At 40.3% G+C, this 16,574-nt stretch overlaps 1 protein-coding gene across 4 annotated transcripts in view; it reads right to left on the reverse strand.

The window, feature by feature from the left end:
• Positions 1 to 4,891: 4,891 nt before the first annotated feature.
• The window catches only part of dntt (deoxynucleotidyltransferase, terminal), a 125,779-nt gene continuing 114,096 nt past the window's right edge, over positions 4,892 to 16,574 (reverse strand). For all 4 annotated transcript variants that reach the window (XM_050071051.1, XM_050071050.1, XM_050071049.1 and 1 more), the window contains one exon: positions 4,892 to 6,410. In XM_050071051.1, the coding sequence (XP_049927008.1) occupies positions 6,324 to 6,410 (87 nt within the window). In that variant the 3' untranslated portion in view covers positions 4,892 to 6,323. The remainder of the gene's footprint in view (positions 6,411 to 16,574) is intronic.

A 16,574-nucleotide genomic window follows, 5' to 3' on the forward strand; every position in this document is an offset into this window, starting at 1 on the left:
TCATCTTTTTGTGGTAATTTAACATGTCTTTGTGGTCATTCTGTGTCTCTTTGTTGTCTTTTTGTGTCCCTTTGTAATTGTTTTGCAGAGCTTTGTAGTTGTTTTGTGGTTTATTTTTGCATCTCTGTGATCATTGTGTGTCTCCTCTGTAATTTAGCATCTATCCGTGGTCAATTTGTTTCTCTGTCATTTTGCATCTCTTCATAGTCATTTTGTGTCTCTGTGGTCATTTGGTATCTCATTGTAGTGTATCTCTATGTAGTCATTTTGCACCTCTGTATGGTAGCTTTGTATTTCTTTGAAGTAATTTTGTGTCTCTTTGTGGTCGTTTTGCATCTCTTTGTAGTCAATATGTGTCTCTTTGTGGTTGTTTTGTGTCTTTTTGTAGTGGTTTTGTGTTTCTTCTGTAATGTATCATCTATTTATGGTAATTTACCATCTTTTTGTGGTTGTTTGCATCTCTTTGTAGTCATTTCGCATCTCTTTCTGATAATTTCTTTGTCTCCTAGTTGTTTTGCAACCTTTTGAGGTTGTTTTTTGTCTGTTTGTGGTCATTTTTGTAATTCTCTATGGTCATTTTGCACCTCTTTTGGTCATTTTATTGTCTCTCTGTAGTTGGTTTGCATCTTTGTGTAGTCATTTTGTGTCTATTTGGGTCGTTTTGCATCTCTTTGTAATTGCTTTACATCTCCTCTTGGTTGATTTGTATCTTTTTGTAGTCTTTTTGTGTCCCTCTGTAATTGTTTTGTGTAGCTTCATGGTTATTTTGCATCTCTGATCATTTTGTGCCTATTCTATAATTTAGCATCTATTTTTTGTCAATTTGTGTCTCTTTGTGATCATTTTGTGTCTCAGTGGTCATTTTGTATCTCTATGTAGTCATTTTGTGTCTCTGTATGGTAGCTTTGTATTTCTTCGAAGTAATTTTGTGTCTCTTTGTGGTCGTTTTGCATCTCTTTGTAGTCAATTTGTGTCTCTGTAATTGTTTTGCATCATTTTGTAGTCATTTTAGGTTTCTTCTGTAATGTGTCATCTATTTGTGGTCATTTTACGTCTCTTTGTAGTCTTTTTGTGTCCTTTTGTAATTGTTTTGCGTAGCTTTGTACTTGTTTTGTGGTTTATTTTTACATCACTGTGATCTTTATGTGTCTCTTCATAGTCATTTGGTATCTCTTTGTAGTTGTTTTGCATCTCTTTGTAGTCAATATGTGTCATTTTGTAGTTGTTTTGTGCTTTTTATTTAATGTATCATCTATTTTTGGAAATTTAGCATCTGTTTGTGGTTGTTTTGCATCTTTTTGTAGTAATTTTGCATCTCTTTGTGGTCATTTTGCATCCCTGTGTTCATTTTGTGTCCCTTCTGTAATTGTGTATCTATTTGTGGTCATTTTTGTTTCTTTTTGGTTGATTTAGGATGTGTGTCTCTTTACTGTAGTTTTTTGTTTTCATCTCCTTGAGGTGACCTTTGCATCTCATTTCAGTTGCTTTGCATCTCTTTTTGTCATTTCTTGTCTCTTGGGTTGTTTTGTTTCTCTTTATAGTCATTTGTTGACTTTTCAACAAGAAATTGTTAGCAGTCAATTTCAACAGAGTCTCTAGTCCAGGGCCACCTTGCTCCCTTGGGCCCCAGGACCTGTGCCAGTAGGTAATCCATCCATGACTTTATCCCAGTGCACATGCTTGTTAAAAGGTCAGGAGGGAGGCTGCGACACTGCAAGACACAGAACGAATGAGTCCTGGCTGGCATATACCATCAAGGTGTCAATATAAAGCTCCTGTGCCATGATGGATCTGGCTGAGTTAAAAGAATGGGCGTCAGACTGTAATGATTGAAGGCTTTTGGCGCTGAAATGTCACTGGGAGAAAACTGGGGATTGGAAATGATTGCATAGGTAGAAATGAAAACTGATTGGATGGCAAAATACATTTTTGTCAGCAAATCAAGCACTTTTATGCAAATTCCTGCAAGCAATTTTTCATATATTCACACATCTGTCATCTCAGTCAGACCTCAGACATCAAGCATGCAAAAAAAAAGTGCTTGCCAGACTGCGAGGAGCCAAAGGCTGTGATTTGCATAGAAAATGGTCACATGTGATTGGCTGAAAGTGATGAATAAACAAATAAGTTAGATCTGAGGCTTTAGAGTTGGACCTCAGCAAAAACAATTTCTCTGAGCGAGATTGAAATTTGGACAGTAATGAGTTAAAAAAAAACTGTCAAGTCATTGCTCCACCAAATGTTTAGCCTGTGTAGAGCAACAACAAGTACTGCAGTGTCTGATAACTGGTTGGCACTCCCTTGTAACTTTGTTTTAATTTGTTTTTTTGTTTCTTTTAGTTTTACGCATATTATAAAAGTCAATGGGCTGTTTTACTGGAGGAGGATAAAAAAAGGCAGGCAACGTAGATGGTTTGTTGCAATGGGGTTAGAGTAGTTTTTAACTTTAGTAGGGATTTTTTTTTGATCAGCCACACACGTGTTTACCTGCTCTCTCTTTTTGTCTTTCATATACACACACACAAAAAGAACATGACTGCAAAACATTTTACTTTTTTCAGTACGCGTTTCCTTAACTTGCCTAAAGAGGACTTGTATTATGCAACACTTTCTCTAATTTTAAACATATTTTACATTTTATTAATATAAATTTGACCTCAAAAGGAACATTAAATGTTAAGGTATGGCAGTTTTTCAAACCTGAGACTCTAGCTCTGTCCTCTCTTTCAGTCTATTCTTTTGAGCAACACAACTCACAGGTGTCCTTTAGCTAACACAGTTACTACATGCTTCAACCTATTTTTAAACATCCTTAAACATCCACTCATCTGTATTTCTAAGTACAATGACTCAGTTACTGTGCTCAAGTACAGTTTTAAGGTGCTTGTGTATATCTTCATTTTATGCTACAATTCTGCAGCATCTCAGAAGGAAATGTTGTAATTTCCAGTCCACTCCATTTATTTGACAGTCGTTTGTTACTTTGTATGTAATGGTTTTACACACAAAACATAGGATAAGCTTATATGGTATTATGTATCATTATACATTACCCAAAAGTGGTGCTATAATGAACTCTAACTTGCATAACAATCCAATCTAATGTATGATAACACTCACACTACTTAAGTCAATTTAGCTGAGAATATTTTTGTAGCTGGACCTACATAACATTGTGAATGCAGGACTTTTACCTGTGGTGAGGTATTTTTGCACTGTGATATTTGTACTTGTCAGTTCTGCACAACCATCCCCTATTTTGTTCTTTCATTATCCATCAAAATAGCCCACTTATTACAGAAAAGACCTGGCACTTCTGCATATGCCAGTAAGACCAAGAGAAGCTAGAATAACAAGACTGTAAAAGTAAGAGCTCACCCCAAAATCAGAACATGTACACATACATACAGATTTTCCTTCCTGCCTGTAGTGCTACTGTACTTACCAATTTAAACTGTTTTGGTGTGAGTTGCAGAGTGTTGGAGACATTGGCCATAGAGATGTCTGCCTTCTCTCCCATATAATGGAACTAGATGGCACTCGGCTTGTGGTCCTTAAAGTGCAAAAAAAAAAGAAAAACTCAACAGCAGTATCCCTTTCTAGAAATCATGACCCGGTTACTCAAGATGACTCACAGACCTTGTTGTGAGCAGTTTCATGTAGGAACTGTTTCCTTTAATGTCATGTCAACCAATTGTTCAATACTGGCAGCTCACCTGCGCTATCTTATGTTACAGCTCGTGCTGACGTGAGAACAAGCCTCTATGAGTAGATGCACGCTTCCTTCTGTGCGGTGATACTGTTGGTAGGTGTAGTATCGTAGAAAGAAAACAGTTCCTACACGAAACTGCTCACAACAAGGTTTGTGGATTATCTTGAGTAACTAGGTCATGATTTCTGAAAAGAGAAATTACTATTACGTTTTTTCAAATGTATTTTTTTGTTGTTTTTTTTTGGTGCTTTGAGCACCACAAGCTGAGTGCCATCTATTTCCATTATATTGGAGAGGAGGCAGACATCTCTACTGCTGATATCTCCAACACTCTGCAACTCACACCAAAAATCTAAAAATCTAAACTGATAAATAGCACTACAGGTAAGAGGAAACAGAACTGAACTGTCCCTTTAACACTCTTGTTATTCTAGCTTCTCTTGGTCTTACCAGTAAAGCCCATGCAGAAGGGCCATGTCTTTTTCTTTCAAAAGTTGGCTTTTTTGATGGAGACTAAAAGAATGAAATAGGGGTGGGTGACCTGATGATCTGGTGTGCAGAACTGACAAGTACAGATATCACAGTGAAAAAATACTCACTGTGGGGTGAACTGTCCATTTAAAATTGGTCGGGCAATTCAGTAACACCGTATTATTTGTGGAAACACATCCCTACCGTCATACAAATCAGCACCTATGGTTTGTTGTTTTATCCCAAACACTGAAAGTAAAAGTCTGTGATGAGCCTGAAAATGTCTGTGAAGTCCGTGCCCGTGCTCTCTAAATCAATTTCTGCATTACAAATAGTAATTAGCTGAGTTCACTGAGGTTAAGTGTTGAATACTCCAGTATAATCAGTATATTGTTAGGCATTCACAGCCATCTCCTACAGTTCACACAGATAAAGTAACTAAGAGAAAAGACGGTTTCACTCAATAATGTGTGATAATACCATGCTAACGCATTGCTCCATAGGGAATGAAAGGGAAGACTCTGGAGCACATAGTGTGACTTAATTCTTTGCTTTTCAGCTTTACAAACAGTTTAAGACCAAAACAACAATGTGTGAATTCTTAAATTGAGTGCTACAGCCTTTTAATCCCTTTACACTGGTGAATATTTAATGTGGAAGTAGAAAAAGATCTCATTTGCACTTGAAAAACAATTAGGAAAAAGGGAGCAGGACAAATGTAAATTTATTGAGGTCAGCTTGATGTTTTTTTTTCACTCTGGAGAGATCTATTTTTTGGGAAGAATTCATGCCCACTTTAAAGGGAAAACATCAGATAACCCAGGAGACCAGGGTGCTGGAGCTTGCTCCGTCTGGTTAACAGGGCAACTCAGAGCCTTTAGAGTTTGTTTTGTGTTAGCGAGAGAAACACAGCAGGAGAAAAAAGAAAGACAGAGACCAAGAGGGAGAGAGAAGACAGGGTGGTGGGAGGAGGCCCGGGTCGAGTCCTCAAAGTGCCGGACTGTTCTACTTAAAGATCTTTAAATAGGGTGATTCACTAAAATGCCTCGCTCTCATCTGTCTCTGCTCTTGTTGAGGCGCCATGGGATAAAGCGGGGGGCTGAGCATCATGGGAAAGTGGGTTGGGGTGTGGACAGCAGGGCAGGTTGTGTCATCACTGGAGGAACAGACTTACCCAAATTGCCCACAGGGATCAATAAAGTTTCTTCATTAGTGGATCATTGTCCTACAGAGCCACCGTACGGAAAAATAAGGACGCAAATCTTGAGAAGCAACTGTCATACATAAAACATAAGGCAAAGTCAAAGCAATAAGATAATGGATGTTTTACGCACTGGAGCCAGAGTTGCTTTGAATGCCAAGACCTATTCATGTGGTTAGTGGACTCATTTACCTTCCGTCTGAATTCTTCATGATTTCCCGGCGCAGCTGATTGCCTCTAATTTCAGCCGAGCATCTGGGGAAGGGGATTCATTGTGGAAACAAGAACGGAGACTGTGGGTCTTTGGATTGCCGCATGCCAGCTAAATGATCTCCAGTGGACGTAGGCTTAAATGGAGGCTAAATGGCGACGCCGAACGCTCCTCTATCTGAAGCTCATTACCCGCCTCTCAATTCCCCAGAGACCTGGCTCAGCTTCACGTCGAGCACTTTCCTGCCAGGAGGAGGGTGATTACAACATTTTGCTCGACAAAAGCTCCCCTTCCCCCTCGCTTTTCTCATCGTTTCCTGTCTTCTCCCTCGCCCTCCCTTTCTCTCTGTGGTCACCCCCTTCCCTCTTTCTCTCTCCTCTGTGCTTCTTTCACACTCCCTCTCTCCTGCACCTCGCAGGCGATTCATACTCTGGCTGATTTGTCTTTGTGTCCTGCCTATGATTACAACACTTAGAGACAGGCAAACCATGAATGGTATAGGAGAGTGTTTACTCGCTAACAGACAATAGTGAATAAGCAGAATTATGAATCATACACACCAGCCCAGACAACAACAACAACTACAATGATGGTAACGACTAAACAAAACTGTATGGAAATCAAAAGCTGTTTGAAAGTGAATCACAGGAGAGCCGCAGAACGGCAAGCAGATGGGATAAACACTGATGTACGCACAGGGTATGATCCAGCCGGGGAGGAGAGGAGGCCTACGCATTTCTCTGCCAAGGCTCGATGTACTCGAGACCCAGATGGGCAAAGATGTCCTTTTCAGTCGTAGCTGCCAGGAACTCTTTCTAGAGTGAGGACAAACAAACAGAAAGTCAGTGACTTGTGCAGGAATGTGCAGGAATTTGTCTCAGTGACACCAGTGCAAATCCATAAATTCCCAATTTTAAGCTTCATTATTCCTGAAAATGTCCGTGCCTCAACTGTGCTTGTATTTGGACCCCTATCTCCACTGCAAGCTGTCAATATCAATTTAGGATTTTATCCACCCAGTTTGTGCCAAGGCTCAAACATGCAGAGACTGTGCAGATTTACATTTGACCGCCCACCTCCCTTCCAACCCATAAACACTCTAACCTTGCTCTAAGTGATTGAACTCTTCAGCGGATGAGTATTTTCCCTGACAAATCACGACAGGGCTATTAACTGCTGGCCGTCTACCAACGCCATGTGATGGGTTATGTCTCTATAGGAGTGGTGACGAGGCCTGACTCACCTTGAGAGCGAGACAGCCCGGAGAGAGAGAGGGCTGCGATTCTGACACATCCTGCCTTCAAGTGCTAAACTAGACCTGACACGTTGCGAAGAGATGGCAGAAAAACCAAGAGCATGCCTTCTCACACTGCCAGCCGAAGGCAGAGATAACTGAGAGCAACTAGTCGGCACCCAGGAGAGGCAAAAACACTACAAGGCACGTCTCCCAACATACTGGCTTCTTATTTATAATGCAAATGACAGGTTAGCCATGTGGCGGGGAGGTTTGGGTGCACACTGCATGAAGCTCGATTCATATCATAGATCTCCTTAACCACTTTATTTGGAAGGAAAAGTGAGAGCTAGGGTTGGGTATCATGTAAAAAAATACAATACCAGTACAAATACTATTGCAGCATAAAGAAGACTTAAATTAAGAGAGGCTCAGACTTAGAGTTGCACATTTGAGGGTCTTTTAATCTCAAGAGAAAGCCAAAGAATTGGAACATCATGACAATTTATAGTGTGTGACAAACAAGCATTGTAGGTACTTCCCATTACTACACTTGCTATTCCAAGTGTTATTTCCTGCCATTCTGACAACCAGCTCCAAGAACAACTGCTTCTCCTCACATAACCAAATGTGGTCAGAATCATGTCAGATCATTCAGCTGTACCCTTAATGTGATACTGATTCCAACTGAGCACTTCTTTGATGCCTTTTCTTTTGATACCCATCATGTGAAGCGAAGCATTCAGTTGTTAAAATGCCACCAGATGCCACAGGTGTGTAGTATAGCTATGCTTTTGAATGATTTGATGGCATCTCGACATGCTGAACTGCCGGCTTCGTCAACTACCCACGCTTGACTTCACCACTTCATAGACTGCATAGGTTGTAGCTGCTGTGGTAGTGGGCCAGTCACATGCATTAAAGAACACCTGCAGTGATTTGTTAAGCAAAACCATACAAATAGTCTTTTTTTATTTTTCTGAATCTGGGTACAAAAAGGGTTGAATGCAAGTATTGTTTGACTGGAGAAGTTTTGGTACTACTTGGTACTGGGTTATTTCGGTCAATACCTTTTTAATCCCTTTTTTTTAATAGTTATTGCATTTTAATGCCTCCGTGCAAGTGAGAGCCATGGCTGGAGGCATTATGTCTTTGGGTTGTCTGTACATACATTCATACATCTATCCATCCCATTCTCGTGAATGCAATATCACAAGAACAAATCTCCTCAAATTTGGCCCAAAAGTCCACTTGAGCTCGATGATAAACTGAATAGATTTTTTTCATCAAAGGTCACTGTGACCTCGCATCCATCCCATCCTTGTAAACGCAATATCTCAAGAATACCTTGAGGGATTTTCGTCAATTTTGGCACAAACGTGCACTTGGACTCAACGATGAACTGATTAGAATTTGGTGCTCAAAGGTCGGAGGTCACTGTGACCTTCAAAACACATTTTTTGGCCACACTAATTATGACAAGATTTGACACAAATTTCTAATAGGAACCACCAACACGAAACAGTGAAGTAATGACATTAAATCCAACGGGTCAAAGGTCAACATCATAATGTTCTGCTAAAATACTTTTCTGGCAATCATTGAAAGCCTTAACTCTGGAACAGAAGGGGAGACATTAGGTCAGATACTGAATTGGTGACACCAATCTCAGGTGCGCACCTTGAAACTGTGCTGATTGTGTAAATCTTCTGTGCTGCTGGGTTGAAGATGTGTGTGGAGCACTCGTGTTTAAAAACTGTAGCGTCTTTGCAACAACATCCACATATGAAGCTGTGTCTACTGTAGTGGCTACATATGAGTCTGAACAGACATGGATGTAAATTGCAACTGCAACGTGACAGGTTCTTGTAGTAAGTATTATACTGCAATGATTACAGTAAACTTATGTAACTTAGCCCAAATTTGCACCCTAAAAGTCTCGCTGCATTAGCTGCTAGCAGTTCCTGCTTGCACTCAGTGTATTGCAATTAAGTGACTTACAGTCAGCTTTCTCCAATATGACTTGATTTCTGTAATCAGGGTGGGGAATTAGAGTCTGGTTTCCCTGAGTAGATTTCTCCTGGAGGATGCCAGTTTCTCTGCCATATGTACAAGTAACCAAAGGTACAAGGGTTCTAATCGGCTTTTAACAGTGAGTGGATTAAAGGAGAGATGATTATATGGAGTGATGCATCATTGTATTTAAAAACCTCCAAGTTCAACTGAAGCTAATGTAAACTGAATGTAAAATTATTCTCCATTTACCTGCGTAACCTGGTTTCTCTGAGTAACCTAGTTACTCTAGTGCATGTAAATTTATTGACCATAACCACAGTACAGACTATCAATTCATTACATTTAATTCTTAAGAAAACATCTAAACACAAATGGTTTTTAGGCAAGAATTAAAGTTATAAAGAGTGGCTTTTTATGATTTATTGGCAGAAGTTACAGATTTTGGGTGTTTCCGTGTGATGTCTGTGTGAAGCGCCAATTTTGAGGGAAATTGCATTAATTAGGTTCAAAGGGTAATATCTTGTTCCTACTTACATATGTGTACAGAGACAAGTCAACCAGAAGTCCATTCATTCCTAGACTTTAGACTCATACGTCTTTTTGATGAAATATTTCACAACAAATGCTACGTAACTGGCAGGCCAACATCTTCATGTATTTGTTGCCATGCAATATTGGTCCTGTTTTTGTCCCAGCAATGTTCCAAGCTCATATTCCAAACTATTAGATAGCAAAAAACTGACAAATTTAGCTTCTCCTCCATGGCTACAGGGCGTTTCTATCAGGTCTTTATACATCTATAAAGAAATGCACTTCCTTGCATTGGACAGTAGGGGCATCATCCGCATATTTATGGATCTACACTAGTCACATACGTAAGTTGAAACAAGGTGTAAAACTTCTCACCCCACTTACTTGTTGTAATACCTTGGGAATGATAGAAATGATGGAAGAAAACTACAAAAATAAGATCCCAGCTGGAAAAACCCATTATAATCCTTTAAGGGCCACTTCTGAAAATCTGTGGACTCTGAGGTTAGTTCTCTTTCTAACTCTCATTTTCTCTTCCACACAAAAACGTTTAATCAGTGCTATCCAGAGAAATATTATCGCTATTTCACAAAACAAAAACTGTGTATTGTTAGTGAAACAGTATTATATTTGACTGAAACCATCCAGAGGCCCATTATATGGTCCACCACTGCTTGTATTTTTCACCGTGCTCATAACCCTGAACCCATTTATTGCACTCACCACTCAAAACACATGAAATGCGGACACAGACCGCTACAATTTATGATGCGGCAAGCTATACTGTATTAAACATACGGGTGATAAAAAGTGGAGGCAGGGATAGGGGAGGTATGAAAGTGAACAGCAAAGAGAGGAGACTGCTGGACAAGGCTGATGTGATTTGGAGTAAATCCATGTTTCCAACAACACATGGCACGGCTTATCGTTCAGAGGAAAAAGAGGACAACTCAGGAGATCCAACTAAAGGAAAAAACACAGGGTAGAGATGAGATTCTCAACATTACCAATTTAGCCATTGTCCTGGATCAGGGCTAAAGCCCTCTCTCTGCTGCACTGTCCACTTTCCTCAATTCCTACAATCCTTATGTGCCCTCAGGGAGACGCTGCTTTATTTACTTAGCACAACACAGTGTGGGCTCTGAGAGAAAAATCCACAAACCTTATGTACCTCTGAATCCTCCCCTGTAGGCAAACACAGGGAAACTTTACTTGAAATGGCAAAAGCAGCTTTTTTGGTATATCAAAAGGAGCTTAGAGTTTAAGAACAGAGCAACGGTTAATTAGAAGGAGAGGTTATCTGACTGAGACACACAGGTTCTCAGTGACTGGCAAGCCATCAGCACCACAAGCCAGATAGGAAGCCGCATGTGTTAGCGCAAGCCAGTGTCCTTGACTTAATAAGCCGCTAATCAGCTACATGTTTCTCTGTCCGCCGCGTAATGACATCCCTCGTGGACGTGAACACATATCAGTTCCTGCAAAACATCTGCCCCTTCTCTGCTGCCCGTCATCCTCTCTCTGCCACCCGGCCCACTGCTTGATGGATGGAGCTGATGGACATGGCTGCCTGCCCGGCTCTGGCCCGACTCAACTGACACATCAAAGAGAGAGAGGGGGAGAGAGAAACAAAGAGACAGAGGGAAAACCTGGATCGCTGTTCAACACTATCCTGCCAGCAAGCATTTGAAGGACAGAAACATGGAGGAAGCTCCATATCAACCCAAAAGACCAGAACCACTACAGAAAATATATACACAATACTGGCCCGATGTCTGAATGATGAATATGCACACTAAAATAATACTAGAAAACAGCAGAATCAGTTGATCTTTTGTTATTAGCTTTTCATTTGAACTTGTCAAGTTCACATTATTTTAGAGCTCCATTTTAGAAACTCCACTCATGACTCTTCTGACGTGCAGTCCTGGAAAGTGAAATGAGCTGAATGAATGTCCTGCTGAGTGCTCACTAATGTGATCAAATTAACTTTCTAAAGAAACATGGTGAGCATATTGGCTTATTTCCAAGCTGCAGCTTCCAGGCCTGAAAAATAAAGCCAGAGCAAAATTGCCAAAAACTGCAGATCCTCTGATGGCCACTTGAGGCTTGCTCCAAAAGCCAGTCAATCCCCATGGAGCCCCATTTTAAAATGCCAAAATTTACAGCAGAAATAAATGTTTACAGCCCACCACAAAAAGCAAACAAACAAACAAAAACGTATTTGGTCTCCATAGCTAATTTCCCCACTTTATGACAATTGTATGGGGGGGGGGGTTATATAACTCGCTCATTTAAATTTTATTAATGCTCAGAGTTATACATAATTAAGGGCGTGGCCTCTTTGAGTGACATGCTGTCTGTGGATAGTGTCATCGAGCTCTCAGTCAGATCCACCCCTCGCTCCTCCACAGCTCCACCCTCTTGTTGAAATGTGGTCACTTCTGGCTCCAAAAATCCAAGATGGCGACAGCCCAAATGCTAAACTTGCAGCTTCAAAATGGGAATCCACAAACCAATGGATGATGATGATGGATAGTCTATGCTTATTTTCTATGTATTCAACACTCACTTCAAAGTCTTCTCTCCCCTAGTATGAACAAAAATCACAAAGGAAATGTATTTAGCTCTATGCACGTTAAAAGTGCAGTGTGTTAAATTAAAGGAGATCTATTTGCAAAAATGGAATCTAACATTTCTAACCATCAGTGAAATTAATAATAGTTGTGTTTTTAGTTAAGAATGAGCCCCTCATGTCTACATCTTGAGCAGGTCCTCTTTTATGGAGTTTGCCATGTTGCACCACCATGTTTCTCCAGTAGCTCAAACCAAACATTGACTCTAGAGCGGGCCTTTTGCATTTTTTATTTTTTATTTTATTTTTTGCATTTTTTTGCGTTACCCAAAGGCCACCATAGATTTTCCAACATGCGGCAACCTCACTGCTAGATGCCAATAAATCCTACACACTGCTCCTTTAAGATGTAATTATTGTGCATGATAACTAACAATGAGGGTGACCACATCTATTGCAGTGCTAACTGTTACAGCCAATCTACACTGAAAACATTTTCATAACCTGTCTCACAGAACAGATACGCTTCCATTTCACTAAATGTATCAATCCACACTGCCCCCCGAACAGAAGTGCACAGCTGAGGCATATCGTCTTTCCCACCTGCCCTTATCATGCATCTCCAGCTGATCATTGTTACTGGCTACATCACTTATGCTAGAGGGTCAAAGGACCCACTGCACAGCTATTACGTCCACACTCTTGCCAGCTGCTCGCTAGCCATGTTAGCGGTTGTGTCAGTACAGCTGACATATCGCTGAGATATCACTGTCAGCAGTATTCAGCATGTCTCCTTCAAGAGGGCAAAATGGAGGACAAACACGCAACACCTCATCCAACTGGTCGTGAAATGGACAAGTTATAGAGCGTTAGCATGCTGTCACCAAAACAACCACCATGCCCTGCATTGATGACATAGTCCTTGTTGGCGACACAGCAAGACGCATTAGCCTTTAAACTACAAAAGATATTTGGTAAATTGCGTCCCAGCCCAGTGCCGCAAATGGTTTGAGTGATGTGATCACAATGCGTCTTGGTGGTTGTTAACATTTGTATTTAGCGCTGTCCACACCAAGACGCACGTATAAACAGGCTCGGTGTGGACTGAATGACAGGACGCTTACAATCACTCAAGTCTTGCTTACGTCTCACTTCCAATGGGGATTCCCAGTTAGTGTGTGCACAATTCAAAGATTAAACAAGAAACAGAAAGAAATAATGTGATGAATTATCTTATATAAATACTGCATACTTATAGGACAGTATCAGACAGAGAGAGATATCTTTAGAAACCTTGTGAGACGAAAGAAAACAGAAGCGCGCTCAGAGAACCAAGCGAAAGGTCACGCGGAGAGGTATGCAAACACAACTTGAAATCCATGCAAATTCACTTCAGCTCTGTGGTAGTAAAATGTGTCTGAACAAAAGCCTCAGTAAGAGTGCAGTCATCTCACTTTCAATGCCGACTGTCTGCTTGGCCACAGCAGCAATAACTGTGTCAAGAACTCGAGTATTGAGGTCCGATTGAATGGCCGATGCACATAAAGCTCTCAAAGCAGTTTCAACATGTTGTATTTTCACATGTCTAACAGTAAAAGGGACATATTCAAAATAAAGTATTTTATGTTTGAGGACATTCACCTTTATATAAAGAGTCCAAGGTACACTTTTATCACTAAGGTACACTCAAAGGCAGAAATAAATGTGCTGTATTTTTTTCCCCACCTGAACTTCAGGTTATCAAATCAGCTTATGTTCTCAGTCTCCTTTTTTTATTTGGACTTTCGTCTTCTCACTGACAGTTAGAAATAGATTACTTTATTGCCAAGAGATCAAGAAGAAAAATCCTTTGATTGCCTTTAAGTTAATTTGTCTTTATTGCAGCACACAGGAAAGGGCTGACAGGGGCAGAAAAGTGGGAAGTCGATTATGCCCCTGTGTCTTCCTCCTGCAACGATCCGCCGCACACCCACACTTCCCCTGTGCTCCGGTCTGCGAGAGCTCGGATCACAGGACAGACGGAGCAACCAGAGAGGGCACAGACACCTCACTAATCACACCAGCAATTAGCGCAAGCATCATAAAGCACTGCTGCCTATAAAACAGCTATTGAGTTTAGTGTTATCGTCATTACCTATCCGTCCCCAGCTTGCTAATCAGCCCATGCACTGGGCAGAGAGGCAGACGGGTAGCAAATAATGAATTCCTAATCAGAAACAATGGGATCCTCACTCGACGTCCCTGGTGTTATGGCTCTTTGCTCCTGTGGAGGAGTAAACATTTGCAAATCAAAGTTATTTAGTTGATTAGGCTGCCCAAAGGTAATGAACAGATACAGCAAAGAGTCTGAGAGAAGTGTAATAAAAGCTCTATGTTTTTCCACTGTCCTTGTGATATTGCCAGAGTAGAACTTTGAAATGCATATTCCCATTTGCACATCATTGTCATTGAATAAAGGAATCAGAATAAAGCAATGATAATTCATAACATATTTCATCAGTGCATTATGCCTGTCAGAGCTGCAGAAAAACTGATTCCTGCTCATTATGAATGCTAAAGAAACGCATTATTTGTTAGCACTTTAAAAGTTTGAAGTATGAACCTAAAAATTAGCATAATAGGTCCCCTTTACCTCCAGTTGTTTTATTACTTTAATATCGGCCTTCAAATGTTTTCTAGTGTACGTCTCATTCAGCTCCACATAGACAACGCTCATGTAGGCACTATTCAGGCTACATAATATAAAGTCATATCACACAAGGTAACAGGATTGTGAGGAAGAGGCTGAGTGGCCACTTAGAGCTTCATTTGTTGAATAATCTGTAAATGTTTATAACACACACGCACATTCAAAACCACAGAAAAACTGGCAAAAGCATTCTAGTTTTTGCAACTATTTGTTGTTGGTATGCGGTGAAAATGTCACTGAATAAATGTGAACACAGATGCACTATTTACTGAAGCAATTATTGGCATTGTTAAGTAGACCAGTGCAAACTAACAAATACAATCAACATTTTTCAGCTGCAAGGACAGAAATATTCCAACCCTGGAACATCTCTTTGTACATTAAGTGAGAATACTTCACCTCGAGTTAAAGCAAGATGATGTAACTATTGAGAGAGGAAAAAGCATATTCATTCTCTGACATGAAAAGTTACATTCAGAAGCGATAGAACGCATTGTTCCTCCACACACTCAGCTACAGTCTCACCTTGTCTGGTATGACCATTGACTTGTCAACAAACTTTAGGTCGATAAAGACTGCTGTAAAGGACATAACAGAGTCAGTTTGCTGACTTTATGACTCTTCGTTACTTGTGCTTAAAAGTATTTACAATTATCCTACGATTACACTTGGCTACAATGACCCCAGCAAAACCTCCATAGTCCAGTGCCATGACATCGGTGTCACGGGTGCTCACAGCTGCTGCAAAGAAAGTTTTTACCAACTTGACAATAAGGCTGTTTGACCCTTTGTCACATGGGTTCAACTTGTATCTTTTGTACTTATAATATGTTAATCATTGACTTTCTGTACACCCATAACTGCAGTAAAGATGACACAGCAGCAAATATGTTATTTACTGCAGTTACAACATAAAATCCTCCAGAATTAGTTTTTCTCCAAACTGCTCAATAGCAATAGAATAACAATGTATTCATTTAAAGGCATTAGTTTTGTTTTAATCCCAGAGGACAGATGATAAAAAGTCCATTTTTAAGACAGTTTATTGACATACAAATGTCAACTTGGACAACTGTCCTTGCACGATGTCTCTTTGTTGCCCTTGCTATTTTAATTTGCATTTATTAGTCTATCATCTTCGTGAAGTTCATCACGGAAGTTTGGAGGCATCTTGGGAACTTGTGAAGTGTGAGAACGTCTGTCTGCCAGTCGTGTGAAGTTCCCTCTAATCTGTGGAGCCTGTAATTGTAGCTTGACTCTTCCTCATATGGACCCAAACAGAACACTCTTCTAATGATAACAATAAATTAACTTTCTCTGCTCCACTGAAGCCCATAAATAATTAATTGGTTTGTTGAAGAGGGGCTGGTTTTGCATGACCAATTTGCTTCCTGCTCCAGACAGTGTGATCGGATGCTGCTGCCTCAGCACTGCTTTCATTCTGTTCAATTAAATTGGTACATTGGCAAAATATGAGCTTTGTTTGAGATTTTTAACGGTGTTTTTAGTACTGATATGAGCAAGGAGTCATTTGATCGGTTACACCACCAGAGAAGCAGCAAGTCATGGGATTGGACAGGACTATGCTGAGGTAGAGGTTTTGACCAGAAAAGAATTCCAAGATAACCTTGTAATGGTTTAAAGGTCCAGTTTGTAGAATTTAGGAAGATAGAGGCGGAAATGAAATATAATATTCAAACTATGATAATCAATATATAATCACCTGAAACTAAAAAAACATGTTTTCGTTGTCTACAGACAGAGTGGATCCTCTCCCATAGAGTCCACCAAGTTGTTTCTACTGTAGCCCAAAATGGACAAACCAAACACTGGCTTTACATAGAGCCATTTGTGTTTTCACATTGACCACGGTAGTTCTAATCACTTGGCACACAGGAAAAGTTTCAGTTGGTTGCAATGTTGCAACCTTGCCA

This window comes from Epinephelus moara, chromosome 19 (assembly GCF_006386435.1).
Source record: "Epinephelus moara isolate mb chromosome 19, YSFRI_EMoa_1.0, whole genome shotgun sequence".
NCBI classification, from domain to species: domain Eukaryota; kingdom Metazoa; phylum Chordata; class Actinopteri; order Perciformes; family Serranidae; genus Epinephelus; species Epinephelus moara.